Source organism: Crinia signifera, chromosome 1 (genome assembly GCF_055691185.1).
Source record: "Crinia signifera chromosome 1, ASM5569118v1, whole genome shotgun sequence".
Classification (NCBI taxonomy): domain Eukaryota; kingdom Metazoa; phylum Chordata; class Amphibia; order Anura; family Myobatrachidae; genus Crinia; species Crinia signifera.
This window is the reverse complement of record NC_139217.1, coordinates 481,587,107-481,611,625: the sequence shown is the minus strand read 5'-3', so window position 1 is coordinate 481,611,625 and position 24,519 is coordinate 481,587,107. Positions and strand designations below refer to the sequence as shown.

The following is a 24,519-nucleotide window of genomic DNA, read 5'->3' as shown; positions in this document are numbered from 1 at the left end:
ACTGTCGGAGTCCCATACCACACCCGACACAACATGGTTCTTCTCCATAGCAATAAGTCTTCTTCTGCCATCAAAATACTTTTTTTCATCTTCCGCCATTACCAATATTATTTTCAAGTACCCCCAACTGGTCTGCAGAGTACCCCCAGGGGTACTAGTACCCCAGGTTGGGAACCACTGGTAAAGGGTATCACTAGATTACTTATCATTTCGCAAACTGGAAACTAAAAAAGATCAAAAATCTATTTGAGATATGATCAATTGATTCAGTACTAACTGGGAAAATATATTATTTGTATTGTATAACACAAAGAATTGTCTTTCATTATAGAGAGTCTCAATTTAGAAGACAACGAAAGCACATTTTATTTTAAGGCATATCAAATAAAAGTTAATTTTTACTTGTTACATATACATTAATTAACAATAAAGAGTGCCCCAAAAAGACTTAATCAGTCTTTACTTGCATCTGTCTTGCAAGGCCCCTACATCCCCTCTAACTAAGTTTCCCTGAACTTATACTGGGAGCACCACCAACCCTGTGAATAAGGCATAAGATAGCCTATGATGAAATGTATGTTGGTTTTCACTAAATGATAACGGAATGCTTACGAGCATTTATTTGTGTGCGGACTCACCCACTTCTATTTAGATGAGGCTTCGTCCTGCCTGGCCAGCTGCACCCAGCTTCCTCTACCCTCCTGATCCGTCTTGGGTCAATGCACTTTGCACTTTGTTGCTGGTTACCGCCACATTGTTTGTGTTTCCGCCACCCCCTGCAGTGAGATTAGCTCTCACTATGGGCTCGCTAACCCGACATGCCCTGCTACAGGCCCTTGTGCATGTCGGTTGAAGTGTTGCTTCGCCCTGATCCCTTATGTGGCCTAGCTGGATCCTCAACCTTTCTAGAATGAATGGCTGCCTTTAGTCAGGCCTTTTTGCCTCTGCCATTGTCTGTATTGCTTGCACAGTAAAGACTTTGCCTTGTCTTATCTCCTGCTAGATTCCCGACAAACCTATGCCAGCCAGCATGGCGCTCACCCTGGCCTTGTTCTGTTGTGGCCTAAACTTAATGTTGTAGCGCCGGCATGCTGCGAACGACCTTCTAGGCAGCTTGGATGCCCGCTGGCTGTTCACAACCTGAACAAGCGCCAGGTTGCAGCCCCCCCAGACTGAATCAGGTTGTTGGCGAGCTTCTTTCCCCAAATTTTCGCTGCCATGACTATTGGGCATTGCTCCATGCCGCCAGGTTCCTCACGGGCTCTGTGGCCTCCCACTATGGTGGCCACCTCTGTGCACACCGCTCTTGCTCCGCAGCCTCTGGCCCCTGCGGCATCCAACTGCCTCAGCATAACTGTCTTTGCCCTAATGCCTCTACCCCAGTTTTCACTTTCTCCGCAGGGGGGTCCACACCCCACATGACCATGTCAATCTCTATGTGCCGATACAAGGAGACCATTTTGCCCCCCCTGTCTCTCTGGCACTACCAGCATGCTGTAGCTTGCACCGCAAGTAACTGCATAGCGTTGACTTGGGCAGCCCCTGCCCCCCAGAACTCATCCGGAGGCGTGCTATTGCCTTTGACGCTCCTGCCGGCACCACAGCAAAAAAGAACCAAATGCTTCTATAACAAAACGCATGAGATGGCGCCATCCCTAGGCAAACTAATTTTTATGAAAAATTAGACCTCAAAGCTCCTTCCCATGAGGCTAAAACTTTTCGGGTGACGGGGGAGCAACCTAAATTCTGACTTAATGTATAAATGTCACCTTCCATGCTCCCCGGCCCTGTGCTTTTATCATCCTAACTGCCGAGTCAATATATGACAGGTGCTGGATGAGCCTGAACTTCCCTGGTGTCCTACTTGGGACCCAACTGGCGGGGTTCCTGGAGCTGGCCAAAGGTGTTTTCTCTGGCCTCATGTATCTTAAGACAATTTCCATGAGCCCAAAACCGAACTTATTGGCTCCCTCCCTCTTGCGAAACCATGATCCTTCCTGAATCCACCAGACTGACTGCTTTGCCAATCCCTGCTGCTGCGGATCTCCTTTATGGCTTATTACCCCCTTTGTCTGCTGCGCTCCTTAGCACTGGAGACTATTCATGCATGCTCTTTAAAAGGGGGCCTGCATTTCCATTCTAGCTTACCAAGCCACGTAAGTGAACTTACACCTCAGCCAATGCTCAATTGATCAACCAACCTATCCCTACAAATGTCCCTTACTCATTGGCTGTTTAGCCAGCGCTGGTCAATGCCCTGCCACCGACCCAAAACAGTGCATCCAGCTGCGATGCCCCCTTGCACCGTGGCTGCAGCCTTACCCTACTGTACTGAAACCACTTTTTACCTGACTGATGCAGCCCCTGGGAACACTGCCTTTTTTCTCATGCATTCTGCCTGCCGGTTTGCCAACACTCTGCCCTGTTCTGACCGTTTCCCGCTGCCCCGCATGCGCAAGGGCATGCCGATGGGCTTTTCCAGCCAAGCAATGTGGAGGCTGTTGCCGTGGCACAAGGGGGTGATTGTTGTTCGCCCCTTCCCTGCGCCACTCCACGCAAGGGGATGCTGTGCTGCCATGACTGCCATGATGCCCTTGGGAACATTACTTGTAATGATATCTCCCACCATGCATACCTTATGGCCCTGCATCTGTAATACAGATTGCCCATCTGTGTGCCTGTTATCACTATGGGGGTGAGGGGAACACAACCTCCCCCCTCCTCCCCGACCCAGCAGAGCATTTGGGTGGCTGTTATCACCCTGGGGGGGTCAGGGGAATGCCACCTCCCCCCTCCTCCCAGGCCCAGAAGAGCTACTTCCTGCCATAAAACCTAACTGGGATGGCGGAAAGCTACTAACCTGCCCTCTGGCCGTATAACAAAGGAATTTCTTGGTCTCTCAGGAATGACTGAAAATGACATTATGCCTCATTGCAAGTGACAACCCATTGTTGATGTCCATAAATCACTTGTACAGTGCCTACCTTATGCTCCTCTTGCATGCCTTAAGGCCCTGCATTTTTAATATAGATTGCCCATGGCCATTGTTGCCTTTGCCATCGATGACAAAAGAGTAACTGGCCATCACTGGTGCATAACTGGCCAATGGAGGACCATCAGTGTTTTTACATATCGATTTTCTTTGACTGATAGTTGAAACTATTCATTTAAGCTTGACATCGACGGAGAGCCTGTGCCGAATGCTGCCTCCCCCATTGGCTTGGCTATTTAAACCCCTCCCTGACAGGCTCCCCCTGCTTCTCCTAACTGGCTGGCCGGGGTTCCATGTGTGAAAAGGGGGTCAGGTATACCTGCCTGGCCCCTGACCTTCCCGCCGTTCAGACCTGGGTCCACCACTGCCCCTCCTCCTTATGCCTCTTCGGGAGCCATCTTGCTTACCTGCGCTCTCTTATGCACAGGTCTGTCAGCAGCATGAGATTACCTTACGCCGCTGCTCAGGTCACTGTCCCTCCTCTCCTGCCCTGCTCTTCGCCTCCTCCTGCAGAATGAGATACAGTGATTTTTGTTTTTGTTGTCTAAGGGGCGTGGCCACGGGTCGGCGATTCGGCCACCCCTCCCCCCGAATTTGACTAAACCCAGGCAGTCTGAGTGATGGCTGTCCTGTTGCTTGTGCTTCAAGTTCCTGATCTTGAATCCTGTGGTCACTCCACCACTACACATAGGTGTGTGCCAGCGGTGCTTCACCACTGGCACACACCTACGGATCAGACCCGACACATCGCGGGTGCTATAAAGCACCTGAAATTTGCCACTGATGGGTCCGATTGCAACATATCTGATGTCCCGCCAGTGCAACCACAGGGCATGTCACATTCAGCCGATTTGGGATGATTTTTCTGCCCGACCCATCGGAATCGGACGAAATTGGACCAATAAGTGCTGTGCTGGGAGAGGGGTGCTAGATCAGAGGTGGAACTAGCGATTGTGCTAGGGGGTACCAGACAAAATTTAGCATAGGGCATCAAATTGGCTAGGGCCGGCTCTGGAGGGGATACAGACAATGCACTTAGCTAAGGCTAGTCTGGAACTGCTGAGTCTGCCAGGGAGCTAAAAGAACTTCTGCAAAAGGAATTATTACCCTAAGTACATGCTGCAGTAATTAGATTTGGGACCCCCCATATTACCATATTTCTAGATTCGCCAGTTCCTACACTGCCCCATCAGTGTGACACAATATTATAAATGGACATCACAAAGCAAGTGGGCCTGTCTGCTCAAAATGCCATGGACGATTTTGGGTCCCTGTCTGACCCTGATGGTGCCAGGGGCCTAAATAATAAATAAATAAATAAGCTGCTGCTGGGTCTTCTGGGATTGATGGTGTCTGGAGAAACTCTGTAATGATGCTCTACACCACATGGGCAAATACACCTGTTTTCCGGGGGAAAGGGGGGGGTGATCCGCTCACACTATTCACAGTATTGTGATTAATATGTGTGGGTGAGAGGTTTAACCTGGATTCTGAAACATATTAAAATCCATAGTAAGAGTAACATAAGAAGGTGGTGCAGTGGGGATATCACATGTGACTGCACATCAGGGGCCACGCCACACTGCCCTACTCCAGTATTACAGGCATTGTACAGTGGGGGTGTGGCCACAATAACACAAATGAGCATGAATCCTAGGGGGTGCGGGGCACATGCCCACCTTTCCAGATGCCCAATTTTCAGGATCCTCCCAGCAAGTCCTCCCAGAGAGGAGTTACAGCAATCACAGAAGTGCGCTCTTAACGTGGCTCAGACGCGACACCACGAGCAGAGATCGGATGAATTCCTGGTACAGACTGGGGCAAACCCAAAACAAGCGTATACTCGGGGGCTCTTACATGTACCCCATTATATCTGTGTGACTGTAGTGATCATCTCCTATGTACTACTATGTTACAGGAGGCGGCTATTCCCCATGTCCGGATAATTGGATCCTTGTTGATAAGAAATGTTATTTCTTCTCCGAAAACAAGAAAAACCACAGGGACAGCGAGAGAAACTGTGCGGAGAACAGATCCCGGCTGGCCATGGTGAAGGAGGGGCTCATACTGGTGAGTCTGGGGTCACTGGGGTCTGACATCGGGGGGCAGAGCACTGCTAGGTAACGTCTATTCTCACATTGCGCCGTATTTTGGTTCATTCTTTCTGACAAAATCCTTCTTAGATGGGCAAAACCATGTGCACTGCACCCACATCTAATTCTCTCTGCACATGTTACATCTGCCCCACCTGCAGTGCACATGGTTTGTCCATCTAAGAAGGATTTTGTCAGAAAGAATGAACCAAAATAAGGCCCATTGCGCCATCCAATGGGATTTGTAATATAAAGAGACGGTGCCAAAACTTTCCAGTTTATGAATTATACCGTACAGTACCTCAGTACCTGTATCACAGTCCATGTATATAACAGTATAAGGACGTACTAAGTATTACATGTATAACAGTCCATGTATATAACAGTATAAGGACGTACTAAGTATTACCTGTATAACAGTCCATGTATATAACAGTATAAGGACGTACTAAGTATTACATGTATAACAGTCCATGTATATAACAGTATAAGGACGTACTAAGTATTACCTGTATAACATTCCATGTATATAACAGTATAAGGACGTACTAAGTATTACCTGTATCACAGTCCATGTATATAACAGTATAAGGATGTACTAAGTATTACCTGTATAACAGTCCATGTATATAACAGTATAATGACGTACTAAGTATTACCTGTATAACAGTCCATGTACATAACAGTATAAGGACGTACTAAGTATTACCTGTATCACAGTCCATGTATATGACAGTATAAGGACGTACTAAGTATTACCTGTATAACAGTCCATGTATATCACAGTATAAGGACGTACTAAGTATTACCTGTATAACAGTCCATGTATATGACAGTATAAGGACGTACTAAGTATTACCTGTATAACAGTCCATGTATATAACAGTATAAGGACGTACTAAGTATTACCTGTATAACAGTCCATGTATATAACAGTATAAGGACGTACTAAGTATTACCTGTATCACAGTCCATGTATATGACAGTATAAGGACGTACTAAGTATTACCTGTATAACAGTCCATGTATATAACAGGATAAGGACGTACTAAGTATTACCTGTATAACAGTCCATGTATATAACAGTATAAGGACGTAGTAAGTATTACCTGTATAACAGTCCATGTATATAACAGTATAAGGACGTACTAAGTATTACCTGTATCACAGTCCATGTATATAACAGTATAAGGACGTACTAAGTATTACCTGTATCACAGTCCAAGTATATAACAGTATAAGGACGTACTAGGTATTACCTGTATAACAGTCCATGTATATAACAGTATAAGGACGTACTAAGTATTACCTGTATAACAGTCCATGTATATAACAGTATAAGGATGTACTAAGTATTACCTGTATAACAGTCCATGTATATAACAGTATAAGGACGTACTAAGTATTACCTGTATAACAGTCCATGTATATAACAGTATAAGGACGTACTAAGTATTACCTGTATAACAGTCCATGTATATAACAGTATAAGGACGTACTAAGTATTACCTGTATAACAGTCCATGTATATAACAGTATAAGGACGTACTAAGTATTACCTGTATAACAGTCCATGTATATCACAGTATAAGGACATACTAAGTATTACCTGTATAACAGTCCATGTATATAACAGTATAAGGAGGTACTTAGTATTACCTGTATAACAGTCCATGTATATAACAGTATAAGGACGTACTAAGTATTACCTGTATAACAGTCCATGTATATAACAGTATAAGGAGGTACTTAGTATTACCTGTATAACAGTCCATGTATATAACAGTATAAGGACGTACTAAGTATTACCTGTATAACAGTCCATGTATATAACAGTATAAGGACGTACTAAGTATTACCTGTATAACAGTCCATGTATATAACAGTATAAGGACGTACTAAGTATTACCTGTATAACAGTCCATGTATATCACAGTATAAGGACGTACTAAGTATTACCTGTATAACAGTCCATGTATATAACAGTATAAGGAGGTACTAAGTATTACCTGTATAACAGTCCATGTATATAACAGTATAAGGACGTACTAAGTATTACCTGTATAACAGTCCATGTATATAACAGTATAAGGACGTACTAAGTATTACCTGTATAACAGTCCATGTATATAACAGTATAAGGACGTACTCAGTATTACCTGTATAACAGTCCATGTATATAACAGTATAAGGACGTACTAAGTATTACCTGTATAACAGTCCATGTATATCACAGTATAAGGACGTACTAAGTATTACCTGTATAACAGTCCATGTATATAACCGTATAAGGATGTGCTAAGTATTACCTGTATCACAGTCCATGTATATAACAGTATAAGGACGTACTAAGTATTACCTGTATCACAGTCCATGTATATAACAGTATAAGGACGTACTAAGTATTACCTGTATAACAGTCCATGTATATAACAGTATAAGGACGTACTAAGTATTACCTGTATAACAGTCCATGTATATAACCGTATAAGGACGTACTAAGTATTACCTGTATCACAGTCCATGTATATAACAGTATAAGGACGTACTAAGTATTACCTGTATAACAGTCCATGTATATAACAGTATAAGGACGTACTAAGTATTACCTGTATCACAGTCCATGTATATAACAGTATAAGGACGTACTAAGTATTACCTGTATAACAGTCCATGTATATAACAGCAAAATGTTTCGCGACAGGTTGGTCATTGGCTCTGTTGTTAATGGCCGCTTTAATAGCAGTGCAATGGTTGGCAATTCGCTCCTTAAAAGTTCTGACTGTCTTGCGGACGTAGCATAAGCCGCAAGGGCAAGTAATGAGGTAGAACACATAGGTACTGGTACATGAGAGTGCATACTTGATGGAAAACTGCTTGCTGGAGTGAGGATGGGAGAAGAACTTGGTGGTGGTCATGGCATTGCATGTTGTACAGCCTGTACAGTGATAGCACCCACCAGACTTCACTTGGGTGGCAGGGACAGTGCGGGTAGAGATGTCATTTCTTACTACCCAGTCTCTAATATTCCTGCCACAGGTATAACAGGACATGAGGTGGGTGTTCCTCAAAGTCCGAAGGTCCTTATCTTTTTGAACCACAGACCACAAAGATTTCGAGAGTGAAGTAATCTGCGTGTCTGCTGCATTGTATGACCTGACCCACCCCATGACGTCTTTCTTGTTGTCCCGGGTGCGTCTGTTGAGAGCTTCCATCAGTGAAGTCTTATCGACTTTGTCTCTCGCTGCAGATAAAATGTCATGGGGGTAACCTCTGGCTTTAAACTTGAGTTGCATTTTATCGAGGTCCTGTTTCAAGACCACCTCAGAGTTGGTGATCCTCTTGACTCTGAGCAACTGAGAAACGGGAAGCCCTTTGATCAATGCAGGAGGATGGTGGCTTTGTGCAAGCAAAAGTGTGTTCTGGTCGGTCTTTTTGGAATAGATGGTTGTGTTCAGAGCGTTGTTATCTACAGATAAACAGACATCTAGGTAGTTCACTGTCTCTGTGCTCATGGAAAAGGTGAATTTAATCGGGCAGTCTTTGGAGTTGATACTGTCAATGGCTGAAACAAAGTCTTCTTGCGTCCCTGTCCAGAACAAGAGTACATCATCGATGTATCTCGTGTAGAACGCAATTTTGCTGCTCAAATCAGAATTCAGGAACAAGTCTTGTTCAAGGGCGGCCATGTAGGCGTTTACGAATGACGGCGCAACCGGAGAGCCCATAGCGCATCCAGAGCGTTGTAAAAAGAATTGCTTATTGAACAAGAAAAAGTTGCATTGTAAAGGCAGCATCAGTAAGGTTATGTACAATTCAATGGGTGGGCCTTGGTAATCAACATCAGCCAGCAATAGATCTTTGGTAGCCTGAATCACTTTCTCATGCTGCTGGTATAGAGACTACATATATCAAGGGTGACCAACCAGGTGCCAACAGGTATTGGGCCAAAGGCTTGAAATTTGTGGAGGAGTGAGGTCGTGTCCTGCAGGTATGATGCAGTTTTCTGGACCGCTGGTTGGAGAAAGTAGTCAAGAAAACTCGAGACATTACTGTAAAGCGAGTTCCTGGCCGAGATAATTGGCCTCCCAGGAGGCAACTGAAGACGCTTATGAATCTTCGGCAAACAATATAATAGAGGAACTCTGGGCATGTCAATGGTCAAGTAATCTTTAACCGAAGTGGTGAGGAAATTAGAGGACACCGCCCCCATCAGGATGGTGTCTAATTCTGTTTTGTAACACAACGTGGGATCATTTGGTAGCAAAGTATAGATGTCGTTATTGTTTAATTGGGAATAGACCTCGGTCTTGTAGTCGTTGATGTCCCATATCACGACTCCTCCCCCTTTATCAGCAGGGAGGATCATGATATCATCATATGATCTGAGGTCTTTGACTGCCTTCCAATCATCTTTGGTGAAGTTAGAGAACTTTCTCGACTGTTGTGTATCTTGTGTCGACAGGACTTTGGATTCCAGGACTTTAACAAAGCTCTGGATGGCGGTGTTACTAGAGGGTGGATCAAATTTTTATTTCCTTTGAGGCGGAGATTTCTATGTAAGCGTGTCATCTCTATTTTCCAATTAAGAGGATTGAAAGCATTGGTGGGTACGAAATCCAAGCCTTTGTTCAGGACACTAATTTCAGAAGTGGATAGTGTATGATTCGAGATGTTGAAGGTTAGGTCCTCGGCTTGCATCCTAGATTTTGAGATTCTACGACCTTGTCCAACTCTTCTGGGGGGTCGTTGTCTCTTTCTCGAATTGCCCTTGTCCTGACCCCGGCAGGAGGGCGGTGAGCGTTTTTTGAGACCGCAGATCTTTGCCTGTGTCACTTGCAATGGAGTTCGAGTCGGTAGAGAACTCTGCATCAGTGGTATTGCGAGGTCCCTTGCGACGGAATTTTCTGTCATTCCTTTGGGGTCGGTATGGGCCCGCTAACCATCTATAGACGCTCTGTTTGATGTAATCGCGGTTAACCTTGGTTTTTTTTACGCAATGAGGTCCTTCTTGAAGGTATCCAATTGAGTGGATAATTTGTTAACCCAGTCCTGTCCTGGGTCATCCTTGATTTTTTGCAGGTGTGTATGCTCCTATTCACTGATCTGCTTTTGGGTGACATTCATTTCTCATGCTGATTCATGAATCCCGAGCGTCATTAGGTCAAATGAGCAATTGTTGAGAATTGCACACCACTTGCGACAAAACTCATTGTTATAACGTCCATTTGTGGGCGTGTTACGTACCCGAAATCCACGGGGAATTTTTTCCCCTAAAATATTCTGAAAGGGTAACACCATGTAAAAGAAATTCAATCTCTTTCTTCTTCAATTTGAGGAGATTGTTGTAAATATCCTCAGGAGTCAGATCACCCTCCATCTCCAATAACCGTTCAGTAAAGAGAGCTGACGCAGCCTCATCTTCAGAGAAATTAAGTCTTTCCCCCAATGGAAGTGTGGGTCTCAGAAACATGTCCCCAGTATCCGATGCAAGGTTAGATTGGGACATGGTAGTGCTGACACTAGTCCTCTGTGCTTGTGCAGAGAATGTACCCAGGAAGAAAAGGGTTAAAATTAACTACCGTGGTGACGCCTTTGTCTGTACTTGAATGTGTTCAAAACTTGTGGCAGGGAAGGTATTTCTGAAGAAGCAGGGTAAGGGTGCACACTCCGGGAGACCAGCGAAAGCTGACAACCATAGACAGAGAACGAGGGGACAGATCGCACATGGACATTGTGTTTATAAAAAACAGTAGTAGTAGTATCTGTGTGTAGCTCTTAAGGATAACATCATCCAGTGGGGTGATCGGGGCTTCTGCGTGTCATGCCCACGGGTCCCGTCCCGGCCGCCATGGTTGGCGGAAGTGGCCGGCTCACATGGGTACGGATGGCGGATATGACATCATGGATGGATTGCGCTAAACGGCGCTGGTTGTCATATGGGATGCAGATGGTGGGCGGAAGTGTTATACCACCTCCTAGTACAATAGGTATACAGTAGGTAGTGTGTCATATTTAGACATGTGTCACCGGAAGTGACACCTTGGATAGCGGAAATACAGCCAACCTTGCATATTGGTTGGCATTGTCTGGTATCTTTGATATCTGATACATTATGGTTTATAAACAAATAATAATAATAGAAACGGTGCAAAAGGTATATAGAGTAGGAGAGATAATATAGAGAGCAGAGGAAGCAGAGGAAGTGATTCCAGTAAAATATCTGGTCAGATCATATTTAAAAATATAAGTTTAATTAACATATGGTGAGTATAATATGTATAGTGCAAAGTCTCTACACCATACCTATCACAAGAAAAAGATGAGATACATTATCTTCAAAGTGTCAATAATACATTGCTATATGAGCATTCATATGTCAAAAGGTATAGTATATATATATATATATATATATATATATATATATATATATATATATATATATATATATTTTTTCAAAAAACTCAGGAAGAACTTATATAGATGAATGAATATGTTACTGAAAAAATAGATAGAAGTTGTAAAGTTTTACAGTCAAATCAGACAGTCTGCATCCAGAATATATAGTGTGGATTTGTATATAACAATGCTCAGAGGTTTGGATCAGAGAACACTGTTCAGTTCTGAGGCCTCATTCAGGCCATCTGGATGCAGACTGTTTAATTTAAATGTCCAAAAGACCTCTTGACGGCAAAGGGTCTTATATCTGTAGCCTCCTCTTATGGAGGGGGGTATATATTCAAGGCCAATAACATGTAAACCCATGGGATCATTTTCCTGAGAAAAATGTCTAGAAACACTATGGCAAACTAGACCTTTGATAATATTACGACGGTGTTCCATAAATCTGATCTTAAGTGGGCATGTGGTACGACCCACATACTTAAGGCCGCAGGCACATGTCAAAAGATATACAACGAAGGTTGTGTCACAATTTATAAAACTTCTAATTGTAACCAACTCGTCTTCAGTCTGTACCTGCAGAGTCCTACTTAAGAGATGGCTACACGTAGTTCAGCATTTTTTCCCACATCTGTAGAACCTGGTGGGTCTGGAGATCAACCATGAGTTGGTACTTGGATTTTCTTTTTTCTCCTAAACCATCTTTAGATGGGTACGGCCATGGGCACCAGATTCGCGCCGAGTTATGCCAACCTATACATGGGCAAGTTTGTTGCACACGAGGAATTTGTATTAGAAGGTAGTAGAAACTGACGTAGGTCAGATGTGTTGCACTCAGGGGGCTTAGGCGTTCCCTCTGGTTTGGTCTTAGATTTTTTCCTGGCGTTTTTCACCATGAGCTCAGGTTTGTATGTGTGTGACTGAAAGGTCAGATGGCAAGGGCAAGCTCAGCTCTTCAGGTCTTGTATTAAGAATAGCAGTGGGCCATTGTCGTGTCAAGGCTCCCCTGTGGCCTATGCGGTCATTATTAGTCGATCATTATGTCACTTCCCTGATGTGGGATGTGACGTAGGGGAAACACCCCCAGAGGTCATTCAGACTGCTGGAACAGGTTATTTACTCTTTGGGGGCCCCGTACCCTCTCTCCACCGCTCGGGCTATAGGTGACTCTTTCCTATAAGGTGTGTGTCACTTGGAGGTTATCCACCCTGTGTTTAAGGTAGCAGGGGGTCTTATCAGAGTAACAAATGACCAGTGTGATGTTTAGAAGGGAGGACCAGTGAGTGTAGGTCCAATCACTGCTTCTCAGTATATCCTGTAAGTATACTGGGGTGTATGAGGTGTATTGGCATAATCTCAGTGCCACTGGACAATGTCTCAGGCATGCGCCCCTGTATGTTATTCTAGGCTGGCCTGGAGATAGAAAGCTGAATGGGCCGTGCTTCAATATAGAGGATCAGTCACTGTGGGGGGGCAGAGACCAGTGTCAGCCCCCCCTGCGTAGCTCACCTCAGATATTAGTGATCCAGTCCCAGCTGTGGAGATGATCGCAGGTGGAATGGATTCAGCCCAGTCTTAACCTCCTGTAATGAGTCTGGAGCTGGCCTGGCAAGATGGCCGTCGCCAGCCCTGGAATCCCAGCCGCAGCAGCAGTATCCCACCCTGAGGTATGCATCCAGGGGAGAAGCTTCAGCGGCCCCCCCACAGGTGCAGTCAGGTCCCCGGATAGAGATGCGCCCAGCGTGAGGTCTCCGGTGTCGTCAGCGGCTCCGTTCCGCCGTCCGTCACGCTATGGAGCCCTAAATGCGGCAGAACGTCCAAATCGAGGCCCCGGCTTCCGGCCGGAGGTAGGCCGCAACCTGCAGAGACGTCCTAGAACGTCTCCCGGCTCCGCGACTCACCCCCACCGGCACCGATGGCTCCCAGGAGGTAAGAGGAGGCGATGCTCCAAGGGTACTCAGGGGCAGAGAAGGGTTTTGAAGGGGTTTTATGCTGAGGGGCACCGGAGCTTTGGGTATATGCTGCCGTCCGCTGTTCCGCCAGGCCACGCCCCCCCATGGGCAAGTTTGAAGTTGCCCATGTGTGGGGCGGTGACTTTGGTGCGAGTCTGGTGTTCTATGGCCATTACATAGATGATCTTTTTATCATTTGAGATGGTGATTATAATTCAGCACAACACTTTGTCACTTCACTCAATCACAACCAATTTAATTTATCCTTCACCTCACACTTTCACTCCTCACAGATCGATTTTTTGGATATTTCCTCTTTGGAACTATTTGATCTACAGGCTGCTGATATTGTTTCCTCTTTTAAACAAAGAGGATACCCAGACCCCCTTAGCGAAGTTCGCCAAATGAGAAGAGAGGATTTACTGGTTAATAAACCTAAAAAACAATAAGACAATAAATATGAGATGGCCTTTAATTGCAAATATAATACAGCACATTTCCAAATTAGACAAATAATCAATAAAAACTATGGTATCTTGAAACAAGACAGGATTCTGAGAGGGTTGTTACCTAACAAACCCTCGATTATTTACAAAAGAAATACTGTAGATCACTAAAAACTATTCTAGCCCCCAGCCATCTAAAGATGGTTGAGGAGAAAAAAGAGAATCCAAGTACCAACTCATGGTTGATCTCCAGACCCGCTGGGTTCTACAGATGCGGGAAAAACTGCTGCACTATGTGTAGCCATGCCTTAAATAGGACTCTGCAGGTACAGACTGAAGACAAGTTGGTTACAGCTAGAAGTTTTATAAATTGTGACACAAACTTCGTTAATTATCTTTTGACATGTGCCTGCGGCCTTAAGTATGTGGGTCGTACTGCACGCCCACTTAAGATCAGATTTATGGAACACCGTCGTAATATTATCAAAGGTCTAGTTTGCCATAGTGTTTCTAGACATTTTTCTCAGGTACATAAGAATGATCCTGTGACCGGATGCCTGCCCTTACGCTCTGGCTACGCCCTTCGGGTCCACAGATAGCGGTTCCTGGTCTCACGGGACCAGGCCAATAGGGGATTCCCTGTTACAATCAGTAACCGCCTGTTACTGACTCCGCCCACTATGCAATGGGCGGGGATATCGCTGCCACCACCAGACTCCTCCTACGTGGCACCTGGAACCACGGATACCTCCTCAGGCCCAAATGATGGCACCTGAGTACTACCTGCTGGAGTGTGTGCATCGACACGCTGCTGATACACCCCCCCCCCCTGACTGGCGTCAATCAGTTCCCCACTGGTCACGGACCAGACCTCTGCTTTAGTAGCTGGCAGAGCGGAGCTCGGAGATGCTGGATATTTGTACCCAGTACAGCTGGACAACGGTATTATTGTTGTAATTCTGTTGGTCGCAAGATGAAAGCAGTCGTCTTGGGCAATAGATGGTTTATTTGCTCAAAGTAGAAGCTCTTAAAAGAGCCATCTCCTAGATCCCTAGGAGGTACAGCATACAGGTAATGTTACAGTATTCAGATCAGGTAGATTGTACAATTTTACAGGCAAACTTGTGCCTTTTTATCCAAAATCAACACAGCATAACACAGGGGGTAATTCCACCCTGTTCTCCCCACCCAATCAGCATTGTGCAGGAGGTGTACATTCCTGGGGCATTTATATTCATATATCAATTGGAACATTTTCCTGTCATAAATAGATCCAGATTACATGTCAAAGGGTTCACTCCAATTTCCTTAGAATATTTACCAAATGGACAGGAAAGCCTTGATTCCTTGACACGTCAAATACACAAGTGATGTACTACTAACAGGAACTACAGACACAAAGCCCGCCACCTGCGGTGCAGTGTCATTCTGTTAGTAAATGGACAATTTAGCATCTCATTTCCTTATCACCGGAATTCCTTCCTTAAGTAAATTTCAAAGTGCATGTTCACATTTAAAATACATTTAAATGACACTTTATACATCATACGGAGACTGTGCTCAGCAGAGGCTTCCGACACCACACAACACTGCAGCTGCAGACCCTCAGTCCCAGCTCAGTGATTCACATATATTAATACATTTAAAATATCTTTATTTAACCCATTTTGCTCTGGGCTCCCTTGAGCCCTGCAGCCCAGGTGCAGGGGCTCCTTAACACTGGACTGGCTGCACTGGGGAGCTTCCAATCTGCAGTGACCGGACTCTTGGCAGCGGCAGACCCAGTGCGCTGCTGTATAGCAGCGGCTTCTGTAGCGCTGCAGCCCAGGACAGCATCCTGGCTGCAGCATCTCCCAGCACACTGCTCTGCCATGCCACATTCCCTCTCCACTGGAGGATGGGGGGTTACAGCTGGATGGCACCGGGGTTGCCGGAGGGAGACCAGGGCCACGGTGCCCATACACAATGTGAATAAAACATTTTTTGACTTTGGCGGCAAATGCCCCTTGTCCAAGATGGCGCCGGGGCTGAAGGGGTTCGGGGTCTCCGGCCACAGATCCCTTGGGTTTACATGTTATTGGCCTCGAATATATACCCCCCTCCAAAAGAGGCGTCAGATATAAGACCCTTTGCCTTCAAGAGGTTTTTTGGACATTTAAATTAAACAGCCTGCATCCAGATGGCCTGAATGAGGCCTTAGAACTGAACAGTGTTCTCTGATCCAAACCTCTGAGCATTGTTATATACAAATCCACACTATATACTCTGGATGCAGACTGTCTGATTTGACTGTAATACTTTACAACTTCTATCTATTTGTTCAGTACCATCCAAATCTACTCTCTATCATCCTATTCATCTATATTAGTTCTTCCTGAGATATATATATATATATATATATATATATATATATATATATTAGGTGATTCATCGTGCCCTACGGGTGCTCTTCACACCGTCGTAAGGGGCTGCGCCCCCTTAATTTGTGAACGTTTGTATTGTGAGAAAGATGGTTAGAATTGTATGAAAGATGTCCTGTATTGCAACTTGAGTTATAGGTGAAATGTGTTAAATAGAGAGCATATGATGTGGAAGGGGGTGTGTATTGTTTTGTTTGATTAAAAAGCGGTTACAGAGTAAGACGTACATTGATAGTGTGGATGGTACAGTGACATTTGTGGGTGTGGGGGGGCTGTGTGTGCGTGTTGTTGAGGTGTGTGTGTGTGTGCAATAGTATAGTAGGGTGTTTCTGAGTCAGCGGCTCCCCACTGGCGGAGGTCACGACACAGGAAAACAGGAGGCTGGGTAGTGATAGGGGTGTGTGGGCATAAGGGGGACTAAAGAGGAGGGTGGGAGATACTGTGCAGCTTCTGCCAGTGGGTGAGGGTCCAGCGTGGCAGTACAGGAGTACAGGATGGTGGCCATTAGTCAGTGTCTCCTCCTACTGGGTGGGAGTTAGGGTGCATGAGAGCAGGAAGCTGGGCTATGAGGCATGATAGGGGCATGTGGGCAAAACAGCGTCAGCGACTCCCCAGTGGTGGAAGTTACGGTTCAGGAGAGCAGGAAGCTTGGTAGTGATAGGGGTGTGTGAGTATACGGGGGACTAAAGAGGGGCTTAGGGTTGCCGTGAATTGCGGGAGGGGCGCGGGGGGTGCCGTGAATCAAGGGAGGGAGGGGGCGCAGGTGTCGGCGAATCGCGGGAGAGGGCGGGGGGTCCACAAAGCATGGGAGGGGGCGTGAATTGCGCGAGGGGGGGTTGCGAATCGTGGGAGGGGGGTGCGCAGGGGGTCCGCGATTTGCGGGAGGGGGGCACGGGGCGCGATGAATCAACCTAGTTGGTTATATATTCTTGTAGAAGGATGGTAGGATGTTGCTGTCATTCAGAATGCATTTACATAAACAGTAATAGTAGCAGTAAAAGGTCTGACTTAAAACACCTACAGTAAAACAGAACAGGTGTTATATATTATACAAAGAATTGGTTGATGATGTGTAGGTTGACGTGCACATAGTTCATAGTTGTCACTGGAAAAAAATTGCTACAAGAAAAAATCAACACAGAAAGTTCAACACATGTAAATGTTGACATAAGTGTGGCACTTCATCGGTGTCCATGTCGACACATGAGAATGAATATGAAAACATTCAAAAAAAGAAAAATAAATCTTCAAAAACTCATGTCAACCTTTTTCATTGTCGACCATAGCCTTGCCAGTGTTTTGCATGTGCCATTTAATCCTGGGGTTGCCGTGAATCGCGTGCGGGGGTGGGGGGGGTGGAGGTGAGGGGTGTCCGCGAATCACGGGAGGAGGGGTCGTGGGTGGACGCCGTGAATTGCGGGATGGGGGGGCGCGGGGGGTTGCAGTGAATTGCGGGAGGGTGGGTCGCGGGGGCGGGGGGTTGCTGCAATGACAGGAGGGGGGGTCAGGGGTGGGGAATCGCGGTAGGGGGGTCATGGGGGGCACCGTGAACCGCGGGAGGGGGGCCGGGGGGTTGGCGCGAATCGTGGGATGGGGGTCGCGGGGTGCCGCGAATCGCAGGAGGGGGGGTGTCACGGGGTGGGGCCGCGAATCACGGGAGTCACCGGGGGATGTGCTGCAAATCGCAGGAGGGGGGTCGCTGGGGGTGCCGCAAATCACCACAAGAAAAAATCAACACAGAAAGGTCAACACATGTAAATGTTGACATAAGTGTGGCACTTCATTGGTGTCCATGTCGACACATGAGAATGAATATGAAAACATTGAAAAAGTGAAAAATAAATCTTGTCAACCTTTTTCATTGTCGACCATAGCCATATCAGTGTTTTGCATGTGCCATTTAATCGTGGGGATGCCGTGAATGAGGGGGGGGAGGGAGGTGCATACCTCCCAACATGACCCTCTCCAGGAGGGACACATTGCTCTGTTTCTGGACTTTCTTCTTAATTTATGGATTACCATCACCTGTGCTTAAACACCTTTCTTATCAATTACCCTGTTTAAAATGACAGGTGATGACAATCATAAATTAAGATGGAAGTCCACAAACAGAGCATTCTGTCCCTCCTGGAGAGGGTCATGTTGGGAGGTATGGAGGTGTGGGGCGCTCACCTGGTGTGTCTGGTGAGTAGCTGTGTCTTTGCTGTGTAACATGGAGAGGCAGAGGGTGTCTGGCACTGTCTGTGGGCTCACTGGGCTGGTTCTCTGTCATGTGAGTCAGAGGCTCCACCCAGCGTTATAGCTCTAGACACACTTTGAGTGACAGATGTAGCCAAATATATAAGATATATATATATATATATATATAAAACTATACCTTTTGACATATGAAGGCTCATATAGCAATGTATTATTGACACTTTGAAGATAATGTATCTCATCTTTTTCTTGTGATAGGTATGGTGTAGAGACTTTGCACTATACATATTATACTCACCATATGTTAATTAAACTTATATTTTTAAATATGATCTGACCAGATATTTTACTGGAATCACTTCCTCTGCTTCCTCTACTCTCTATATTATCTCTCCTACTCTATATACCTTTTGCACCGTTTCTATTATTATTATTTGTTTATAAACCATAATGTATCAGATATCAAAGATACCAGACAATGCCAACCAATATGCAAGGTTGGCTGTATTTCCGCCATCCAAGGTGTCACTTCCGGTGACACATGTCTAAATATGCCATACACTGACACACTACCTATACCAATTGTACTAGGAGGCTGTATAACACTTCCATAAGGCAAGTGGGGATGTACACCCTGCGCTTCACTTCAAATGATATTACATACACAGTGGTTCAGGTGAAAATATTATATGGAAATTGTATTAATTTCAGCAGGTTCAACAATAATAGCAGTAATAAAAGTAATAGCAATAATAAAACACTGTGAATACGTGATAAAATACGATATGGTATATGCTGTATATATGTAAAATAAATTAAGATGACAGCTACTACCGGTATACATAAACAAATGGACAGGGGATCACAGGACAAACATAAAATAGTTCAGTGCACAGGCCATGTAGGTGTAGCTGAAGTAGCTGTTTGAAAGTCTTCTAGTGCTCGTGAGAGTGGTTTGAAGTAAAGTACCTGTTCCCAGGGTACAGGGGGTCTGCCGGCAGACTTACCCGCAGGGCCGGTGCTAGGGGGTTCGGCGCCCTCCTGCAAACTAAAAAATTGCGCCCACCCAAACTTTACAAAGGGAGGGGTTTGGCCACACAATAATGCTCCCACTCCAAATTACACCACACAGTAGCACAATCTTATTCTCCTAACACAGCACCAGTGCCGTAACTAGCAATTTTGGTGCCATGTTAGAAAAAACAGGGACAGTGCGCGCCGAAGGCGCGCGCAAAATTGTAGAAGCGTGGCTTCATGGGGAATTGGCGTGGTCACATAAAAGTACCAATAACACCATAATCCCCATAACACATTATGCTTCAAACCTCAAAGCCCATAACACATTATAGTAACCACACACAATAATGCACATTATTTGTAATGCCACACATCATGATACCCCTTGCACAATATGCAGAACACCATAATGCCCATTACACATTATGCCACACACTGTAATTCCCCTTACATAATATGCCATGCATTATAATGCCCATATGACATTGACACACATTATGCTACACATAATGCCCCGAGTACTCCTGCATATGCCCACATTTGTAGCGTTGCTTATTCTTAACACCCACACCAGTTGCGAAAAGTAGTTGCTCTGCTTACAAGTAGTGCCCACAGCAGTTGCCGACAGTAGTAGCGCTGCGTAACCATATACCCACTCCAGATGCTGACAGTAGTACCTCTGCTTATACATAACACCCACACCAGTTGCCTGAAAGTAGTTGCTCTGCTTATACACATGCCCACACCAGTTGCCTGAAAGTAGTACCTCTGCTTATACGTAGTGCCCACATCAGTTGCCGACAGTAGTAGCACTGTGTAACCATATGCCCACACCAGTTGCTGACATTAGTAGTGCTGCCTGTACACATGCCTACACCAGTTGCCGACATTAGTACCGCTGTCTCTACACGTGCCTACACCACTTGCCGACATTAGTAGTGCTGCCTCTACACGTACCTACACCAGTTGCCAACATTAGTACCGCTGCCTCTACACGTGCCCACACCAGTTGCTGACTTTAGTAGCGCTGCCTCTACACGTGCCCACATCTGTTGCCGACAGTAGTACCGCTGCCTACACACTTGCCCATACGAGTTGCCGACATTAGTAGCGCTGCATATAGACGTGCCCACACGTTGCCGACATTAATAGTGCTGCCTATACACGTGCCCACACCAGTTGCCGACGTTAGTAGCGCTGCCTATACACATGCCCACATCAGCTGCCGACATTAGTAGCGTTGCCTATATGCGTGCCCACACCAGTTGCCGACATTAGCAGTGCTGCCTATATACGTGCCCACACCAGTTGCCGACATTAGTAGCGCTGCCTACATATGTGCCCACAACAGTTGCCGACATTAGTAGTGCTGCCTACAAACGTGCCCACATCAGTTGCCGACATTAGTACACTTACACTTTACAATGGTGGCAGCTCATCCTCTCCTGTTTCCTGGTGTCTTCAGTCAGCCAGCCTTGCTCCATTGTAGCTCCGCCCCTTCTGGTCCGTGTAGCCACGCCCCCTCCGTCCGTGAAGCTCCGCCCCCGTTCGGACCCTGCCGATGACTATCTGATAATAAGCCAGGAGGGATCTCTGTGCCTCTGGCGCTGCTGCCTGTGATGAAGTGTGACAGGCGCAGCAGCAGCAGCCGGCAGGCACGGAGGACAGCAGAGGATGCAGAGCAGGGACAGTGGCGCCTCTCCTGCACGGCGCCTACCTGCTTTGCATCCTCTGCTGAGTGGGTAGCGCCGGCCCTGCTTACCCGTCAATGTCGTGTTGTGTAAACGGCGTAGGCGGGATCTCCACATACATCGACTAGTTTCGCCAACAAGGCTTCCTCAGGATGGTGTGTGTGGTTGATGCCCCTGCAGGCTGGGGTTTAAATACAATTTTCTTGTGCTCTAATTGGTTCTAACTTACACGCCCCTGTGTGGGCGTCCAGCAGTCTTATGCTGTCTTTTGTTTTAACTTCCGCCCTTACCCGGGCGTCCTAGTAGCAGGTGATCCCCTTGTGGGGTGCCTGATGCGGCGTCATCTCCACCCCTCAGTTTCCCGGCTTCCCATTGCCGCTCTGTCTCTATCAGCTGTGTGAGGGGGCGGGCGCGACGTCATACCTGTCTCTGTGCGCCCCGGCGGTGTTCTGCTGATAACAACTGTCAGCTAAGAGTCCGCCCTTAAGGTGCGGGTGTGGTATGCTTCACCAAGGTACCCGGTCCCTCTTCCTCATTTCAGGATGGAAGCTTGGATGATTGGGTGGTTGGGTGGTGTGGACGCGGCTCTATAACTTCTATGTCGGCTTCTGGATATATGTCTACTAATTGTGTAGACAGTTACTGTTGTGGCTTATTGGCTGTAACTTGGCTTAATTTGCACAGTAACACAAGACAGCAGACATAGACACATCAGGGATTTGTTTCAATACTACGATAGATTAGAGCTGTGCTAATTATGAGTATACATAATAAATTTAAATAATAAAATAAAATAGAATAAAATAAATAGAATAAAATAAAATATGGAGGTGTATGCAATATGGAAAACGAAATATGAGTGAAGGAATATAATATACATAATAAATATAATTCTGAATATTAAAAATAAGAATTGCATGTAATCGGCTATCTAGGTAAAAATCAAGGAGTGATGAGAAGGGGAAGAATAATAAGCTGTGTGAAATAAGCAGTATACAATGTGGGGGACTCCCTTGGTGGTATAGAGACTCGGATGGTCACTACGCTATTAAATTACAATACAAAGAAACCCCTGAGACAGGGGAAAAGGTATAATGCGCTGCTGATTAATTGGTAGCAATTTTAAAAAAATGATAATGAATGAAATTATACTTAGGCTGTGATAAACTGAATGACGGACACACTGTTTGGTTTAGTAAAGTTTATATGAAAATATAGAAATATTAAAACATATGACATTACATATACAGTACATTTAATTACATTTAATAAAATAATCAATTAAACTGCTGAACTGGGATCCCAATTTCTTAATAAGATTTTTGCAATACTTTTGGAAATATATTCCAATTGGAGTCCGTTAGTTAGGACAATGGAAGGAGGACAATAGTGTATTAGTCCGGCTCAGAACTATATTGTATACCGACTCAGTCAATGGTGCATTTCTATTTTGTGCCCACACACTCAGATGTAATGCTCACCCTTTTGCAGCGGTAATCCTTGTGAACATATATCGGTTGTTTGGTAGAAAGGAAGCTTATCTCCACCTTTGTTAGTAGCCTGCTTCAGCGGTGATGTAATTCACGCGGTCCGGTCCGTGTGTAGTCAGTGACGGAGTCACCGTCCTGACCACAGCGGCGCTCTGAACTCTCAGCGGCAGATTAAATGACTGTGTTCAACAGGGGGCTGGATTGTAGGTCCAAGCTGCAGAGTGAGAAGGGTCGGGTGGTAATAGAGCTGATGGCCGGCAGCGTTAGATGTAAGACGCTGCACTTCAGCTGTGTGGTCGGTCTGAGGCGGGCTTCCAGTCAGCAGCATGCACTGAAACAACGTTGTTTCATTGTCATCCCGGACATCCATCAGTTGCTGCTTCTAAGTATTGTCGCAGGATCATCTGTTGTCAACATCCCGTGTCAACTGTTTACCACAAGTGCCCCCAGAGACTTTGTTATTCTCTCCTGGTCATCGACATCGTATACCAACGACTCCCAGGTCGTCACCTCTGGCTTCCAGGCCATCCTGCAGCTCCCAGGCTGCCAACTGTCATCACCGGCTCTCAAGCCGTCTCAAAAGACATTCTCTCATACCTCCTGTGTCCTCACTCCCAGCCTGAGTCCAGAGGACCAGGGCAGGGGGCCGCGACCTGCCTGTCAGACGCAGCTAAGCCCAAAGTTCCTTGCGGGACTCCCTGGTGAACACCGCTGGCAGCTTAGACTCCGCGCCCCTGTTCCTGGTCTCCGCCAACACTCTGGTTCGCTGTGCTCCTGTTCCTTGGTGCATGTCAATCGTCAAACCCCCTGTATTCCGCTACACAGCGCCCTCCACTGGTCCACCACGGTCACAGCCGGGAACACAACAAACCTCCGAGTTGCTGACAGATTGTTCAAGGCCGATGGACTCGGCTCAAGACCCAAGCGTGGGACCAGCGGTTCTCCAAAATGTTACCGCCCGAATTGAGACCCAAGAAACCATTCAACAACAGGTGATAAAATATCTTCAAGAGGTATCCGGTCGATTGGATACAATGCAGCAGTCATTAACAACTCATGTGTCGACTGTCCAAAATTTTTTATCACCCGCTCCTCATTCCAGTCTCCAATTGCCGGTACCTAGCAAGTACGATGGTGATTCCAAGACCTGTAGGGGATTCATTAATCAGTGTCAAATTCAATTTGAACTGTTACACCACAACTTCCCAACAGCTAGAATCAAGATTGCATATATTGTCTCATTGCTTTCCGGATCTGCCCTCGAGTGGGTATCACCGATGTGGGAGAAGTCTGATTCTATCCTTGCAGACTATGACAAGTTTATCCAGACTTTTCGCCGTATTTTTGATAGACCAGGTCGCTCAGCCTCTGCTTCCACAGATATCCTTCGGGTCAAACAGGGATCTCGACCCATGGGGCAATATGTGGTCCACTTTCAGACTTTGGCATCCGAGTTGCTGTGGAACAATGAAGCCTTGACAGCTGCGTTCTGGTTAGGAGTATCGGATCGCATCAAGGATGAGCTGGCAACCCGGGATCTTCCAGATCGATTGGAAGACCTTATCTCCCAATGTGTCAAGATTGATTTAAGCCTCCGTGAGAGGGGTCTTGAAAAACAAAAGAAGTTAATTCCCAGAGATATTCCTGAATCACGTTCTGTGTCTCCAGACCATGAAGAACCCATGCAAATGGGTAGATCACGCCTGACTCCGGACGAACGTACCCGCAGGCAGTGCAATAGATTGTGTATATATTGTGCTGCTTCCAATCATTTCATTGATGCTTGTCCTGAGCGTTCGGGAAAACGCCAAGGCCTG

The 24,519-nt window shown here is 45.9% G+C and overlaps 1 protein-coding gene across 1 annotated transcript in view; it reads left to right on the top strand.

The window, feature by feature from the left end:
* LOC146032726 (C-type lectin domain family 2 member B-like) overlaps window positions 1-24,519 on the top strand; it is a 114,898-nt gene that overhangs the window by 56,907 nt on the left and 33,472 nt on the right. Inside the window, exon 4 of the mRNA XM_083158510.1 lies at window positions 4,911-5,062. Within this exon, the coding sequence (XP_083014636.1) occupies window positions 4,911-5,062 (152 nt within the window). The remainder of the gene's footprint in view (window positions 1-4,910; window positions 5,063-24,519) is intronic.